At 37.9% G+C, this 17292-nt stretch overlaps 1 protein-coding gene across 1 annotated transcript; it reads right to left on the reverse strand.

Moving 5' to 3' along the window:
- Positions 1–2807: 2807 nt before the first annotated feature.
- Positions 2808–5914, reverse strand: LOC150000649 (protocadherin beta-2). The gene has a single exon (XM_090289378.1). It carries the CDS (start codon positions 5801–5803, stop codon positions 3407–3409), a length of 2397 nt encoding a protein of 798 aa, XP_090145504.1. The 5' UTR covers positions 5804–5914; the 3' UTR covers positions 2808–3406.
- Positions 5915–17292: the final 11378 nt, after the last annotated feature.

Consider the following 17292-nt stretch of genomic DNA (forward strand, 5'->3'; position numbering starts at 1 on the left):
CAGTACCGGATCACTACGTCACTGAGTACGCACAGTGCCCCTGGTTTAATTCTCCTTCTTAGTCAACAGCGCCACCATGCGTTCACTCGCAGTTTCAAGCTGCTAGAGAAGGTGCTTTGGAGCTTTTGTTGTTTTGGTATTTTTGTTGTTGTTTTGATATTTTTAGTTGCTTATTCCCCTTACTAAAACCAGTTGACGCTACGGAAGAAGTTTCTTGTGTTACTTGAGTTAAAAACATAACTAGGGAAAGAAATGTGCTCTTATCTAAAAGACGTGACTGATTCTGGCAGAATCCTCATTTTTATGATTTTGCAGATGTACATATTTGCTAGGGCTACCCCACCCCACCCTCCTCTGTAATTATTACACATAAATTTGAAAAGATCTTGTTATAACTTATTACACTATCATATTTGTGGTTTCCTTTATTTTCCAAATTGTGTAAAAGGTGCACGAGTTGCTTTTATAGTCAAAAAACACTATGAAAAGATGAAATCATGCAAGGCAATAAAAAATTAAAATAGATCATGTCATGAGGTATATCCAGAGGTCACAAATGCCTAACTCCATCCACACTTTTACACTCAGTCAAGTAATACAGAACTTCCTCCTCTACTTATTTAACAGTAATTTTACAATTATTGGTTTCATCAGTATAACTATTTCATCTGTGGAAACAGACACTTGTTGAGTTTGTAGAAGTTAGACACACAATGCTAACAAGGCAGATATATACCTTACACAGTTTTCCATATAATGGAGTGAACAGGCTTTAAACAGATGTTCAAGCCATGTGAAAAGCACTATATAGGAATGTACTTAGTGCACTTGACAGTATGGATAGGGGGACCTAGTTTAATGGGGTGGGAATATTTGAGAAAGTTCCCCCAAAGATGTGCCTTTTAATCTGGAACATTAAGGATGAGAAGCTTGCTAGGCTAAGGCTATAAAATGGGAAGATTCCTTATATGAGAAATTGATATGTAAAAGCCCTGGGTCAGTAAAGCATAGCTATTTCCGACAATGAAGGAAGGTCAGTATATCTAAAACTTACTGTCTCAAGGGTACATGGAAGAGAAGTCTGGAGAGGTAAACTGGGGCCAAATAATGTGTGCATGGTTTTTATTCTAAGAGTAAAAGAAGGCTACTGTAAGCTTTTAGGCAAATAAATGAAACACAAATATCATGTATTCAATCTAGCTCCTCCACAATGATCAGGAATATTACATGAAGGCTCATCTATTAAGAGCAATTATACTGCTATCTTTATATTAACTGATTTGATAATAACTGCAAGATATTGAAATAGTTATTATAATTTTGAGGAGGATAGAAATTATGTGAATTAATACACATAATAAGTTGGTTAATCAGAGACTTTGGATACCAAGGTAGTTTTTTATACCACTGCTAATCTCAAAATAAGACTTTTAAAATTCATTTTATAATTTAGTAGTATAGTTTAAGCATTAAATGAACATTAAAAATTAAAATTTTATTTTAATGTATGGGTCAAAAATTATACTGCAGGAAATAGAGAAGTAGGATGAATCCTTTAGAAAATTATAAAAGAAAATTTAAATGATAAAATACAAAACACGATTTCCCCATTTGTATTCCTTAAGCCATGAGTAGGAGAGTCCAAGTAAGCAGGAAGAGAAAAAGAAAAAATATTTTGAAGGAGAGAGATACTAGGGACTGATAACTGCATAGTGTTTGAATAACAGTAACTACTTCAATTAATAACATATATTACATATAAAATTCATTATGTATCACAGAACATTTAATTCAAGTAGAATTTGTCCTGTGATTTTTTAAATATAAATATATGTCACAGGTAAAATAAAGACACTTCTTTCTATCAATCAAAAATTTTATTAAGAATGTACAGTCTTCAAGTCATTGTGCTAATTATGCAATAAATGGGAGCTATTGAGGAGCATAATTCAAGCATCTAAAAATAAAAAAGCATTGAAAAGCAGGAAATTGAAAGGGAAAAAGAGAAGTACTCAATACAAAATAAAAGAAAAATCAAATGAGCAGACAGACCAAGATAAATATTTTATCCAGGAGCTTATATCCAATTAAGTCATAATGCTCCAGAAAATTTTGAAAAATGCAATGCCAAAATACATTTGAAGTTTATAAACTTTGGTTTATAAACCTACATTACCTCATATCTTTTGGGTTTGCATTATGTGCTCAAAGTTAATAGACATCTTTTAATAATTAAAACTGAGATTTTTTAAAAAGGGGGAATTGAAATAAGCAGAGGTTAATTTTTTTGAAATAGAAAGGATGAAGAATTAACATGTCTTTGAAAATGACTGTACATATGCTGCACATTTAACTATTTTGGAATATTAGTGGTTGATTTATTGAACACTGGTTATGTGAATGGTTTGTGGAATCCAATAGCCAAGGTTCTTATGATCTCTAAAAAGTCATCACTTCCATGTATGGACACTTTGCAAAGTATATAATTAGAAAAATATAAGAGAGTGCTTTGTTTTTCATGAACATGTCTGTATTAATGGTTTTAGCCAATATGACTTCATGGGGTAAAAGTTACATTACTCTAAGAGAATATAAAACAAATATTCTGAGCTTGAAAAAAGAACAACCCTATATAGTGAAAGAAAACATTTAAAAATGTAGGGCTGCAAAATTACCTAGGCCCTAGGAAAAGGGAGTTTGAGAAAGGTGCTGTAACTTAAAAACTCAGACTTTTGGGGGGGAAATTTACTTTCATATTTTTAAATTTTATTTTTAAAAAGATTTTATTTATTTATTTTTAGAGAGCGAGGAAGGGAGGAAGAAAGAGAGGGAGAGAAACATCAATGTGTGGTTGCCTCTCACACATCCCTAACTGGGAACCTGGTTTGCAACCCAGGCCTGTGCCCTGACTGGAAATTGAACCAGTGACCTTTTGGTTCACAGGCCGGCGCTCAATCCACTAAGCCACACCAGCAAGGGTTTAAACTTCATTTATTTTTTAGAGAGAGGGAAGGGAGAAAGAGAGGGAGAGGAGCATGCTGGGGAGGTACTCACAACCCAGGCATATGCCCTGACTAATAATGGAACCTGTAACTGTGACCTTTTGGTTTGCAGGATGATGCTCAACCAACTGAGCAACACCAGTCAGGGCTACTTTCACATTTTAAATGGAATTAGGGTACAGGGAGACTACTCACCAACGAGAATATGAAGAAAATTAGCATTAATTATACCACAAAGCAACACATTTAGAAACTCCAGTAACATGCACTGAATTGAAATATTTACATTTCAAAAACAGAAGAAAAAAGAAAAAGAAAAAGAAAAAAACTCCAATGGGCAAAGCAGTAAGAAAAGAACTTTTACAAATTAACCAAGACTAGGGTTAGTAGACCTTTACTAAATCTTAACTGAATTCAAAGCTATCCCTGAAACTGGGGTTTGCCTCATTAACCCTCTCCTCACCGTGAGCAAGGAAGTTGGGGAGAATCGGTTTGAGAAACTTGAAATCGCTGGTCCCTGAGCCTCCCATCAGACACACTTCATATTGATAACTCTGGGACAAGGTCCCAGTGCCACTAACGTCCACCAGGTGACCCGGAAAGTGACCCTCAGGAACCGAACAGCCACCCACCAAAGGGGCCCTGCTCCGCCTGCACAGCCGCACCGCGATGAACGCCAGCACCGAGAAGAGGAAGAGCGACGACACCGACGCCAACGCGATGACCAGGTAGACGGTGAGCGGGTCGGCCTGGGCGCGGTCGGCCGCCGCTTCCGGCTGCGGCAGGTAGGGCTGCGAGAAGCCATCCACCAGCAGCAAGTGCAGCGTCACGCTGGCCGACAGCGGCGGCTCGCCATTGTCCTTGACCAGCACCACCAGCCTGTGCTTGGCCGCGTCGCGCTCGCTCAGCAGACGCGCCGTGCGCACCTCGCCGTTGTGCGCCCACACGCCGAACAGCCCGGGCTCCGTGGCCTTGAGCAGCTGGAACGACAGCCAGGCGTTCTGGCCCGAGTCGCCATCCACCGCCACCACCTTGCTCACCAGGTAGCCCGGCTCGGCCGCCCTGGGCACCAGCTCGGTGCAGGGCGCAGAGCCGTTCTGCAGCGGGTACAGCACGAAGGGCGCGTTGTCGTTGGCGTCCAGCACCTGCACGCGCACCAGCGCCTGGCTGCTCAGCGCGGGGGACCCTCGGTCTGTGGCGCCCACGCGGAACTCGAACGCTTGCAGGGCTTCGTAATCCAGCGCCCTCAGAGCGAACAGGTGTCCGTTGTCGGCATTGATGGACACCAGCGGTGCCAGGGGCAGGTTGGGGTCCTGGGGCGGCAGCAGCGAGTAGATGACCTGGGCGTTGTCTCCTGCGTCCCTGTCTGTGGCACTGACGCTGCCGATGTGCAGGGCGGGGCTGTTGTTCTCGCTGACGAAGAGGGTGTAGGAGGTTTGGGTGAAGGCCGGGGCGTTGTCGTTGACGTCGGAGACCAGCACGGTTATGTTGTGCTGGGTTTTCAGTCTGGGAGTCCCCATGTCGGTAACTGTGATGGTGATGTCGTACTGGGACCTCATCTCTCGATCCAGGGCTCTGTTTGTCACAAGAGTGTAAAAATTCTCAACAGAGGGTTTAAGGAAGAACGGAAGATCATCTTGGATGGAGCAAACCATCTTTCCATTGTCCCCAGAGTCAAGATCTGAAACACTGAATACAGCAATTATGTTCTCCTGCAAGTTTTCTGGGATTTCATTGATAAGCGTTGACATGGTCAGTTCCGGAGGGTTGTCATTCAAATCCATCACTTGGACAAACACCACACAACTTCCAGAAAGACCCCCACCATCTGTCGCCTGAATATTTAATGTATAAGTCTGAATGGATTCAAAATCCAGTTTCTGTGTTAAAAGAAGTTCTCCTGACTTTGCATTTATTTGAAAAGTTTTGCGAATATCTTCAGAAGCTTGGGAAAATACATAAGATATTTCTCCATAGGCTCCGATGTCTAAATCTCTAGCCGAGACGATAGCAACCTGGGATCCAATGGGGCTGTTTTCTGGGACCTGAACTTCATAGAGCAGCTTTGAAAACTCCGGGGCGTTATCATTGATGTCCAAGACTTCAATGTGGACCAGGGCAGTGCCCGTCAGTGGTGGAGTCCCACCATCCAGGGCCGTGAGAGTTAACGTGATCTCCGACTGTTCCTCGCGGTCTAGTACTTTGTCCAGCACCAGTTGTGGTAATATTATGCGATCGGGACGCTCTTGTAATGTAAGATGGAAGTGGGAATTGGGGCTGACTGTGTAACTTTGGAGACTGTTGCTTCCTACATCTAAGTCCTGGGCACATTCTATTAAGAAAGCAGTTCCAGGAGTGATACTTTCTGGGATTTTCAAAATTATTTCTTTGTCTAGGAAAACCGGGGAATGATCATTTATGTCCCTAATTTGTAGCTTGGCCTGAAAAAACTGCAAGGGATTTTCCAGTAACACTTGGAAAGGTAGCACACAGGGCTCACTACGGCCGCACAGCTCCTCCCGGTCCAATTTCTCATTTAACAACAAATCTCCGGTCTGCCTATCCAAGTGCAAACGCATTTTTTTCCCTTGGGAAACGACGCGGGCCCCCCGCTCACGTAGCTCCTCTACTTCCAGCCCCAGGTCTTTTAGCAAATTGGCCACAAAGGAGCCACTCTCCATTTCCTCGGCCACTGAATAGTGCCTAGGCTCTGACCCAGCCTGAGCTATACCCAGCAAAACAAAGAATATCAAGACTTGCCTTTGTTTCACAAAGCGTTCCTTTCCTTCTCTGGACTCCATCGCCTTCTGGTCTCCCAGCAAACCTGACCCAGCTCGGGGTCGCGTTGTCGCTGACTCAATCTCCCAGTAAGTCCCAGATACTGGGATAAGTAAAGAGACGCCCAGGGCCCTGATTTCTCGGAGCGACCGCACTAGAAAGCCTCCCCTTCCTGCTAGCTTATTTAGCAGAGCGTCTGGCTAAAAGAAGGGCTGATTGGTTGCTTTCTTCATTTTACTTCTAATGCTGCAGCGCCACCGGGCGTCCTTTCTGAGTGTTTATTTTCTCCAAAACGTTAAGAAAATCCCAATCATTCCTTTCAAACTGATGGAATATTTTCAAGTACTACTCTCAATGTAGTGAAGTCTTATCTGCGTTTCGAAGGGCTTTTTCATTGCATCCACAACGATATGTAAAACGTAGACAAATGTCCATTCCAGTTTTCTCAGAGATTCGAGCAGTTTTTATTTTTTAACTGGAAAAAAATCAACTTCAAAAAATGGAAGGGAGTCACTTCAGTCCTAGGATGAAAGAAGGCGTTGACGAGTCAGTTTCCAGTTTTTACTCAGAGCTCTGGCATGTGCTCATCTCTGTGGTGGTTGTTACCATCCTCACACTTGAGCCAATGGAAAAGTATAGACCCAGGAAAAGCACAGAAATCACAAAAGAGCATTCTCATGGACATCGAAATATCCTTCTTACTCACATTTCTCTCCTGCACTCTCCCACTTCCCATTTTCCTGAAATTTGGTGCATTTGAGCCACATGAAAATCTAACATAGCTGGATAATTATTCTTGTGAATGTCAAAAGTTTTATTTTTCTTTCTAACAGATAAGAACATTTTAACATAACTTCAGTTTAATTATTGCATCTAGCAACATTAATCGTTTCATAGTATCAAATACCCAGTTAATATTGAAAAATTTCCAACCATCTTTTTAAAATGTCTTTTTAGAGATAATTTGTTAAATCAAGTGCCAAACAAGGAATATATGTTGCAGTTTGTCATTGGATCTTTAGCTTCTGCCATTTTGTGTGTTTTTAAAAAATGTGATAACAAGAAATAAGTTATCAAAAAAAAGTTATGGAGGAATCTTAAATGCATATTGCTTAGTGAAAGAAGCCAGTCTAAAAAGGCTACATACACTATTATTGCAACTACCTGACATTCTGGAGAAGGCAAAAGTACAGGCACATTAAAAAGGTTAGTGGTTGTGGGAATGAGGAGCCGGAGAAAAGGTGAATTAGAGATAAAACAGGGGATTTGGGGGGAACTAAGACATTTCTTTATGATACTGCAATAGTGAATACATAACATTATACACTTGTCAAAACCCATAGAAAGTACAACACAAAGAGTGAACCCTAATGTAAACTACAGACTTTAGTTAATAATAATGGGTCAATATTGATTCATCAATTATAATAAATGTACCACATTAATGCAAGATGTTAATACTGTGGGAACTGTGAGTTGGAGAAAGTAGGTATATGGGAACTCTCTGTTTTATCTGCTCAATTTTCTGTGACACCTAAAACTGTTCTAAAAAATAAAGTCTATAAATTAAATATTTGTATTAAGAAATGTTTCACATATACTGTATGGAAAAGTTAAAAAGAACTATAACAACATAGTTCTACCCTATTTAAATGTAAAAGTTATTTATATTTTGTCATATTTGTTCTATCTAGAATGTACCTAGAAGACATCATAACACTTCACCTCCAAATATTTCATCAGGCATCTCTTAAGTATAACGACATTATCCCACAGTCATAATGCTAGTATCACACTTAACAAAATTAACAATAATTTCATAATATTATAAAAATCCAGTTCCTATGAAATCCCATAATCTTTCCACTATTCTTCACTGGTTTTCTTCAGCTTGGTAAGAATTCATATTCACTCCTGAGGTTTTCTTTTTCAAATGCACTTACTTTCTTAACTACCTGTAATACAGAATGTCTTAGAAATTTTGTTTTTTAATCAAGTCTCATGAATTATATTGGGTGTTACATCTGTTAATTTTAGAAAAGTCTCCCATCTTTTATGATAACTTTCTGAAGTGTTCAGACCAGTTGTCTTGTAGGATGATCTACATTATGAATTTGTCTGACTGTTTCCTCATAGTGTCATTAAACCTGTTCCTCTATCCTCTGTATTTCCAGAAAACTGGAATGGATGATTAAGTAAATGTAACAATGGCATCACGTTTTTTAAAGCTCTCATTTATTTATTATGCTTGGGTTTTAAAATTTGGGCACTCACAGGTTCTCTTTCTTAACATTTAGAAATAAATTCTTACTTGTATTGTTAATATTATTTTTGCTTTTCATTTTTACTTTTATACAAAAAATACAAATTTTTCTGTAATCTATCAAGATATACATTTCACAAAGCTCAAGCAAACAGGATTTCAAAGTAAAGGTGATTCAAGGGGTTTATTATCTTCCCCAGTACAAATGTGCAACTTACAGTTTTGAAAGAAACACTTGCATAAGAATTTTGGCATTTGTGATTTAAGGAGAATCATCATAGTCCATTGGCACAAACTGTTGCCTTGAAAAAACCTTGATCAGATATTACCATGGGTTATAGTCTGATTTGAGTATATAGAGATTGTTTTGCCTATCCATGTTACATGACATTTCTTTTTAATGTACTGGAGATACTGAGATATTAATTGATAAAGAATGAATTGTCTTGTGTTTAATAAAGAACAGTAAAATTTAACAAACACAAATTTAACATTGCAATAAACGAGCTACACAGCAACACAGTCAATTACACCTTAAATAATGAAAGAGACATTTATTTTTGTCAATGACTCTTTTCCCTCTACAGTGGACCCTTGAACAATGTGTGTTTAAACTGCATGCATCCACTTGTGTGGGGAATTTTTTCCCCAGTAAATACCTGTACTGTTTTTGATCTGCTGTTGGGAGTCTGTGGATGTGGAGGGTTGACTATATGCATTGATTTACACCATTTTATACAGGGCACTTGAGTATCTGCAGACTTTAGTACCTTCAGGGGTCCTGAAACAAATCCCCCATGGATACCTAGGGACAACTTAAGTTTGGGGAGAGACAAAACTTATATGGGGATTTTGAATACATGGGGGTTAGCACCAATAACCCCTGTGTTGTTCAAGGGTCAAATGTAGTTTTATATCTGTATCTGATTTTGTATCATCAATATCATTAAAAGTCATCACAAGACTTTTTCAAATATAAAATAATAACTACATGACATTAACCATCTCAAATAAATAATTACTTGAATTTAATAGTAATTAAACTGGAGACCAGTCCTGCTGAAAAGTACACTATTAAAATCTATCAGCCATCACCTATGAAATATCAAGAAGAGCAAAAGATGACTTTAAAATAAATAGCCAGGCCTTCCCTGTGAAGTTATGAAGACTATCATTTTAGGTATAGAGTTGGGATGAGTTTTCTTGTCAAGCTTCTGGATATCTGCTAGGACAGTCCACGCAAAGTTTTAGAGGTAACTTACCTTTGGAAGATTAAAGGAAATTAGGGAGGAGCAGAAAAAAATGCATTTCTTTTCTGTACTTAACAATAAAGAGGCTACTGGCTTCTAAACAAAGACCATTGTGAGGTAAATTAAAAGACAGAATAGCTAAGCCACCAGTACTTGTTGACTATAAATTAACAATTTTCTATGTTTCAGAAGAAAAGAAAACACTACTGAAGTTAGAGCCATAAAATAACAACTCTGATGTTATTCAGAAAGGAGATGTTTCCTCTACTTTTTATCCAGGCCCCCAAAGCAAGAATGCCAAGGATGATACTTGTCCCTCTCTACCTATTGTCTTGTTCCCAGCCTCTAGGAACCTAATTTCATTGGAAATAAAGTGATGGTGCATGTTATCGCTCTCGTCTCTCTCATGCATTAGGTTGGCAAAATATGGAATATTTTAACACTCCATAAAAAGAAAATTCTGGAAGAAAGGATTAAGGCATTTTCTTTTTATTCCAGAGTGCTGAGATTATGATCCACAAAGTCTGTTTCTGGAAGCACCCCAGGATGACCAGATAGGTGTCAAAATGACCAATTCTATGGACATGTCATCCAACATTCTCACATGAAGAAGATATTTCTGAAACTATTTCCAGAGTGAATTACCTGAGAATTTGCCACAAAGCCATGAAATACCTGGTAATGTTCTTGCATTGGCTATCTATAATGCACAGATATCAGTAGATTTAAAATATTTGGTGAGTGCTTTCCAGAGGTTGGAGAATACAGTGAGCCTGGAGAATTCATCCAGCCATTTCTCATTTACTGAGACTAAATCTGCAGCCAAGTCTTCGACAACCAGGTTGCTGAGTGTCATGTATCTCAAGGGTTGTCACTGTCACAATTTGGATTAGGAGGTCCCAGGAGAGTTGATATCTACCACTCCTTTCTGCGAGAGTCAAACTTACCTTGGGTTATTCTTCATCCAGCGATTTTTCCCCCCACAAACGGGCTAAGTATTCGCCCCACGATTGCATTGCTCATTATTGTAAAAGTGGAAATTAAACTGATTGTGTAGTTTCCAGTGATGAAAAATTCCCCCAAATCTCATGCACGTACCCAGTGCACATTCTGGAACATTCAGAAGAATTTTTCAAAAGGTAAACATCTCAGACTCATAGATTTTTCTCAGAAAACAAAAATTTACAGGTAATACTTGGAAATGCAGAGGGCTTGTGAGTCTTTTTTTTTTTTTTTTAATTCGGGAGCAAAGGCTCTTCGTGGCTGGATCAAAAATATTTTTTGAGCTCTCACCTGTCCCCCCGCTGCCACGCAGACCGTCCCTTTTCCGCCGCCAGCGCCAAACCTGCAGAAACTCTGACCATAAATACAGTTTTCCTCTTCCTGGGCCACCTGCGCAACTTCCAGGAAGAAAAGAAAAACTCACCACTTGCCATTGCTGCCAGATTTTCTCCCACACGATTTCTTGCACATCCTCTGAGGGTGCTGCCTTTAATAAAAGAAGCCTTTGTAAGAGGAATAACATAAACTTATGTCTAGTCCCATTCATTGGCAGAAAGGTCTAAAATGTAGGCTCACTCCTGGCGTTTTCCAAGCCCCGTGCACCCCAGCACCCTGCAGATTTTGTCTTCTCTAAGATGGAGTCTACAACAAACGCAGGGCTCCTCCTTCTGCTTTTGAGCCTGTAGCACCACCAGGCGTCCGAACTGAAAACACGGTGTCTACAGCGCTTTCTCTCAAACGTCCAAGTCTGTTTGTAGTTCCGTCGTCTAGTGGCACATTTCCTACCTCCTGATAAGTTAAATGACTTCTATGGCTTTTAGTTTAGCCAATATGAACAAAATAATTGTTAACTAGTATACGGTTTTATTATAGTATTATCAATTATTTGATTATCGTAGTATCATAGCTGCACTATTTCTTCCATATCAGGTAGGCCAGTCATTTGGCCATGTGTTCATTGAATTTATAAATTCATTGGCAGGTGTTTATTTCAGATTGTATCCGGGCACTGGGAAAGGCACAGGGCATATAAAATTGGATAAAGCCTAGTGCCTACACCCCAGGAGGTTACAGCCTTTACTGGGGAGACCCAAGTAAAGAGACAATGACTGTAGTGAGTGGTAAGTGCTAAGACAGCTTTGCACAGGCATTGTGAAGTACTCAAAGTGGATATTGAAGTAAGAACAGAAATAAGGTATCAGGAAAGATTACCAGAGAAGGTGAGGTTTGAGAGAAGTTGAATTTTATGGTACCAACTTAAACACAGACCCACTGAAGTTATTTTTTACTCTAGATGAAGTGTTTCTAATTTTGCAGGAAATAAAATTTTCTCAAAAGATGGGAACATCGTGGTGTATGTAGAATGCAGTCTTTCAGTCAGTCCTCAACAGCACAGACCCCTGTATGAGGTGACAAAGACTAGGGATGGGTCCCTTTTTCCAGTTTGAATTGGGCTCATCTACCTAATACTCAATTTAAAGGAGAGTCCTGAAGCTTGAGTATGTGCACGGGTGAGTGGTTTGTTCTGTTAACAGTACCTTTAGAAGATACTTCTAAATGGCGATTAAGAACACAGGCTTTTATGTCAAAAAGTCTCATATTCAAGACTTGGCTCTGCTACTTCTTGTATGAAATATTTAAAAAGTTACTCTCTCCAAACTTCAGTTTTCTCATCTGAAAAAAAAAAGATATAATAATGTTATCTTATTCATGAAGTTGTGAGAATTAAGTGAAGCAATGCTTATGAAATGTTCAGCCTAGTGACAGAAACATTATGGTGTTTCATAAATGCTAACTGTTATCAGTGGTTATACTATAAAAAGAGGAATTTACCTACATACTTCTGCTAATTTCCACAAACAAATGTTAAGTTTAAATGATTCCTAAAAAGCAATCCTCGTGCACTATTGGTGGAAATGTAAATCAGTGTGGCCATTATGGAAATGAGTCTGGAGGTTCCTCGAAAAATCAAAAATAGAATTACATACCCACATCTGGGTATGAAATCAAAAAATTAAATCACTGTCATGAAGAAATATCTGCACCTTCATGTTCATTGCAGCATTATTTACAATAGCCGAGATGTGGGAAAACCTGTGTCCATGGGCAGATGAATGGATAAAGAAAATGGTATATGTATATATAATTAAATATTATTCAGCTATACAAAAAAAGGAAATCTTACCATTTGTGACAACATGGATGAACTTTGAGGGCATTATGCTGAGTGAGATAAGTCAGGTGGAGAAAAACAAATACTGTATAATCTCACTTATATGTGGAATATTAAAATGATAAATGCATAGAAACAGAGAGTAGTATGGTGGGTGCCAGGCCCTGAGGGTGGGAGCAATGGAGAGATGTTGGTTAAAGGGTATAAACTTTCAGTTATAAGATAAATGAGTCCTGGAGACCTAATTTATGGCACAGTGGCTATAGTTAACAATACTGTATTATATACTTGAAAGTTGCTAAAAAAATAAACCTTAAATGTTATTGCCACCCCCAAAAAAGGGTAATTATGTGAGATGTAAAAAAATAAATATTCTTTCAATGATTTCAATCAGACTTTGATGGGAAAGAGGGGAGAGCTATTGTCTGCTTCTGTTAAAATGTATTTTAAGCCCTGACTGGTGTGGCTCAGCAGTCAGGGCACATGCCTGGGTTGTAGGTTCAGTTGCTGGTCAGAGTGCAAACAATGTTTCTCTCCCACATTGATGTTCTTCTCCCTCCTTTTCTCCCTCCATTCCCCTTTCTCTAAAAATAAATGAATAAAATCTTTTAAAAATGTATTTTAAGTACTTTTCAACTACAAGTTCATTAGGAAACAAAACTGGCTTTCTGATCCCTTTTTTCTTTTTTAAGAATTTTGTAAATGCATAGCCTTGGGTAATTATTAAACATTAGAACTACAGAACAAACAGCAGCAGCATTGGGTTGACTTTAGGAATTATCTAGTGCTGTATATTCATTTTGAGGAATCTGAGAGTTAAAGGAAGGAATGAATAGCTTGCCCTAGTTAAAATAGCAAGTTATCTCAGAGATGAGGCTAAAACCCTGAATGGACTACTGATTGTCTGTTTCTGGAAGGGCTGCAAAAACAAAATAAAACAGAACAAAACAGAAGGACAACTTTCTGGCCTAGACAAATTTAATCCAAGGATGTTTCTATTTTTGAACTTTATATCTTCGAATAGGGTGTCTACTATGTTTACATTTATCCAACTTTTAATAAATTGGGCTATTTGAAGTCACAGAGGGAATTTGCAGCTGTTTTTACAAAAAATGCAAAGGGATTATTGCTAGACTTCATAAATCTTGGCAAATTCAAGAAAACATCCCAATACGTTTACATAAACTTACTCAGGTATGTTAACTTTGGGCTGTAGTTCTTTGTCAATATAAATATGTTTTGCATTATAAAAATAAATGACTCTTAAATTACATTCTATCATCTTTACCCAAAGCTCACTAAAACAATACAGCACATTCTTGTTTACGTAAAATTCTAAAAATTTTAAGCATATAATAAATTACAAGTGCTTTACTTCTTTTGAGTTTCTTTTGTTCTTTGTCTAGTTCTTGAGTGGGAGCTTAGATTATTGATTTGAGACTTTTCCTTCACCCTAGTGTATGTATTTAGTACTATAAATTTCCCTCCAAATATGATTTTCTTTGTCTCACAGATTTTGATATGTTGTGCTTTTATTTTCATTCAATTCAATGCATTTTAAAATTTCCCTTGAGATATTTTTCTCCTGACCTATGGATTATTTAGATATGTGTTGTTTAGTTTCCAAGTGTTTTAAAAATTTCCTTCTTATCCTTCCATTATTGATTTCTAGTTTACTTTCATTGTGGTTGGAGAGCATCTTTTGTATCATTTTAAGTCTTTTAAATTTGTTTAGGTTTGTTTTATTTCTCAGGCTATAATCTACTGGTATTTTGGTATATGTTCTGTGATCACTTGAAAAGAGTATAATTCTACTCTCCTTAGGTGGAGTGTTCTATAAATGTCTACTAGATTTTGTTGGTTTATGGTATTGTTGAGTTCTTGCTGAGTTTCTAATTGTCTGTTAACAGTTGAGAGAGAAGTAATGAAGTCCCGAACTATAGTGGATTTGTCTATTTCTCCTTTCAGCTCTTATCGGGTTTAGTTTCGAGTATTTTGCAGCTCTGTTGTTTTATGCATATACATTTAGGAGTGCTGTGTCTTCTTGGTGAATTGACTGTTTTTTATCATTATTATATAATGTTCCTCTCCATTTCTGATAATTTTCCTTTCTCTGAAGTGTACATTATCTGATATTAATGTGGCCACTGCTACTTTCTTTTGATTAACATTTGCATGATATATCTTTTCCCATCTTTTTACTTTCAACTTGCCTCTTCTGTTTGAAGTGAGTTTATTATAGAATTTGTTGCATAGTTGAGTCATGTTTTTAAGTCTATTCTGACAACATGTCTTTCAACTGATGTATTTTGAATATATATACTTAATGTTATTATTCATGTTAGGGCTTCAGTCTGACATATTTTTTTTCTATTTTTTCTGGTTTTTTGTTTCTGTTTTCTTTTTTCTATACCTTCCTATAGGTTACTTGAACATTTTTAAGCATTCAATTTGATATAGGTATAGTGTTTTTGAGTATGTTGCTCTATGTAGCTTTTCTAATGGCTGCTATAGGTATTACATTTTTTTATAGTTTACCACAGTCTACTGGTGTCAAGAAGTACAGACATACTATTACCTCCTTTTATGTCTCTTTACTATCTCTCATTGATAATATCATTGTATTAATTACTTGCTTTACATACCTTCAGAACCACATCAGATAGTGCTAAAATTTTTATTTCAACATAATTTAGAAAACTCAGGAGAAGGAAGCCGACTGTATGCATCCTTTTTTATTTTTTATTTTTAGAGAAATTCATTTAGCCATTCTTTTAGGGTAGGTATGCTGGTAATGAAGTCTCTTAGTTTTCCTTCATCTGAAAATGTCTTGATGTTCCCTTCATTCCTGAGGGATATTTTCACTGGGTATGAGATTCTGGGCTGACAGCTCTTTTCTTCCAGTCATTAAAAATATTGTACCACTTCCTCCTGGCCTCCTTAGTTTCTGATGAGAAATCTCCCATCATTTTGAATTTTTTTCCCTATAGGTAAGGTGCCATTTTTCTCTGGCTGCTATCAAGACTTTTTGTGATTTAATTTTCAGAAGTTTGAGTACAATGTGTCTTGGAGTGTATTTCTTTGGGTTTATCCTACCTGGGATTTGATCAGTTTCTAGAATATCCAGGTTTATGTTTTGCTAAATTGGGGGAGTTTTCATTCATTCTTTCTTTGACTACTTTTTAAATCTTGTCTTCTTTCTGATTTCAATGCTTCTTATTTCTTTTTCTTACCCAATTGCCCTGGCTGGGGCTTTTAGTACTATGTTGACTAGAATGGCGAAAGTGGCATCCCTGCCTTGTTCCAGATATTAAAGGAAAAGTTTTCAGTTTTTCATTATTTTCTATGATGTGACAGCCTCGGTTCCAATGCCCTCCTCCCTCCACCCACCCGCCTGCAGCTACCTGGGAGTTCCCCACGATAGCAGGGTGTGTCAAGCCGAGTCCTCTTTGGCCTTGATCGCCTGTCAGGCTTGCCGCTGCGAAATAAGCAGGCAACGACTAAATTCGATAGTTCCTTTTCTCTTCCCCCTATAAAACAACTCCCTCCTTCCCTAGGAGTTCAGAGTCGGAGCCACTCGTGGCATGACTCCCTCCCTGCCTGCTAATTCCCTCAATAAACTTGTTTTTTTCTGCTCACTGCATCTTCATGGCTTTCTGAGCGACTCCATTCTTACATGATGTTAGCTATGGGCTTTTCACATGTGACCTTTATTGCCACATAACAATGGATAACTGTAAGGTGACATCTTTTACTGCTCTTTCATAATTTTTATCTCTTTGTTCTGTGCTATTGCTGAATTTCTTAGTTATATAACAATTTATTAATTTGTTCTTCAATAGCTCTCAGGCTAAATTTTATTCCATCTGCTGAGGTTTTGTTACATTACTGTGTTTCATTTTTTAAATTTCTGATAGGCTATATTTATATCCATCTATTTTTAAAATTTCAGTCTCTTATTTTTTCATTCTTTCATAATTTGTTGTTCATTTGCAGGCATAACTCCTGAATTCATCTCTACAAGTATTTTTAAGTTTTATTTTGAATAGTACTGTTTTTAAAATGTTGTCTTTTTTTTTTTACTTGCTCTCCCAACCTATGTTCATCTACTAGACCACACAAACATGGTCTAGAATCAGGCCTTATAATAGTGATGTGGGCTTCTGGCACAACATGATACTAAAAATAGTACAGTTGAGTCCTGGCTGGTGTGGCTCAGTGGATTGAGCACCAGCCTGTGAACTGAGAGGTCACTGGTTCAATTCTCAGTCAGGGCACATGCCTGCATTGCAGACCAGGTCCCCAGTTGGGGGGTGTGAGAAAAGCAAGCAATCAATGTTTCTCTCACACATGGGTGTTTTTCTCCCTCTCGTTCTCCCTCCTTTTCCCTTTTTCTAAAAATAAATAAAAATAAAATCTTTTTAAAAATAAAAATTAAAATAGTACAGTTGACTTTAGTGAGCCTGCTGGCTGTAAGTTCAGTACCTAGTTTGTGTCCTCCTACCTCCATAGGTCTGAAACCTACTATAACGTATGACTTCAGGAATCTTTTGGCGGTGGTTTTTCAGCCTTTTATTGTGAACAAGATAGACCCATCATAGCTCCTGGCTCTAAGCAATAACCCTGACTTTTATTCTCCATCTTTCATGGAGGACATTTTTCTTCTGATGGCCCATAAGAGCCAAACTAATGCCAACCAGTGCCAACTTCCCATCCAGTAGCTCAGCAATGCAAAGGTTTTATCCCTTCTCACAAGTTTATGTTTTTTCCATTTCTCATTTTGCATTTTTAAATTTTCTATTTTAATTGTTAGCAATAATTTCT

The sequence above is a fragment of the Furipterus horrens genome, unplaced genomic scaffold (assembly GCF_987537825.1).
Source record: "Furipterus horrens unplaced genomic scaffold, mFurHor1.1.pri manual_scaffold_10, whole genome shotgun sequence".
Taxonomy (NCBI): domain Eukaryota; kingdom Metazoa; phylum Chordata; class Mammalia; order Chiroptera; family Furipteridae; genus Furipterus; species Furipterus horrens.

What these genes read in the sequence shown, in the direction of transcription:
- LOC150000649 (XM_090289378.1), bottom strand. Translation starts at nt 5,803, where the DNA reads ATGGAGTCCAGAGAAGGAAAGGAACGCTTTGTGAAACAAAGGCAAGTC.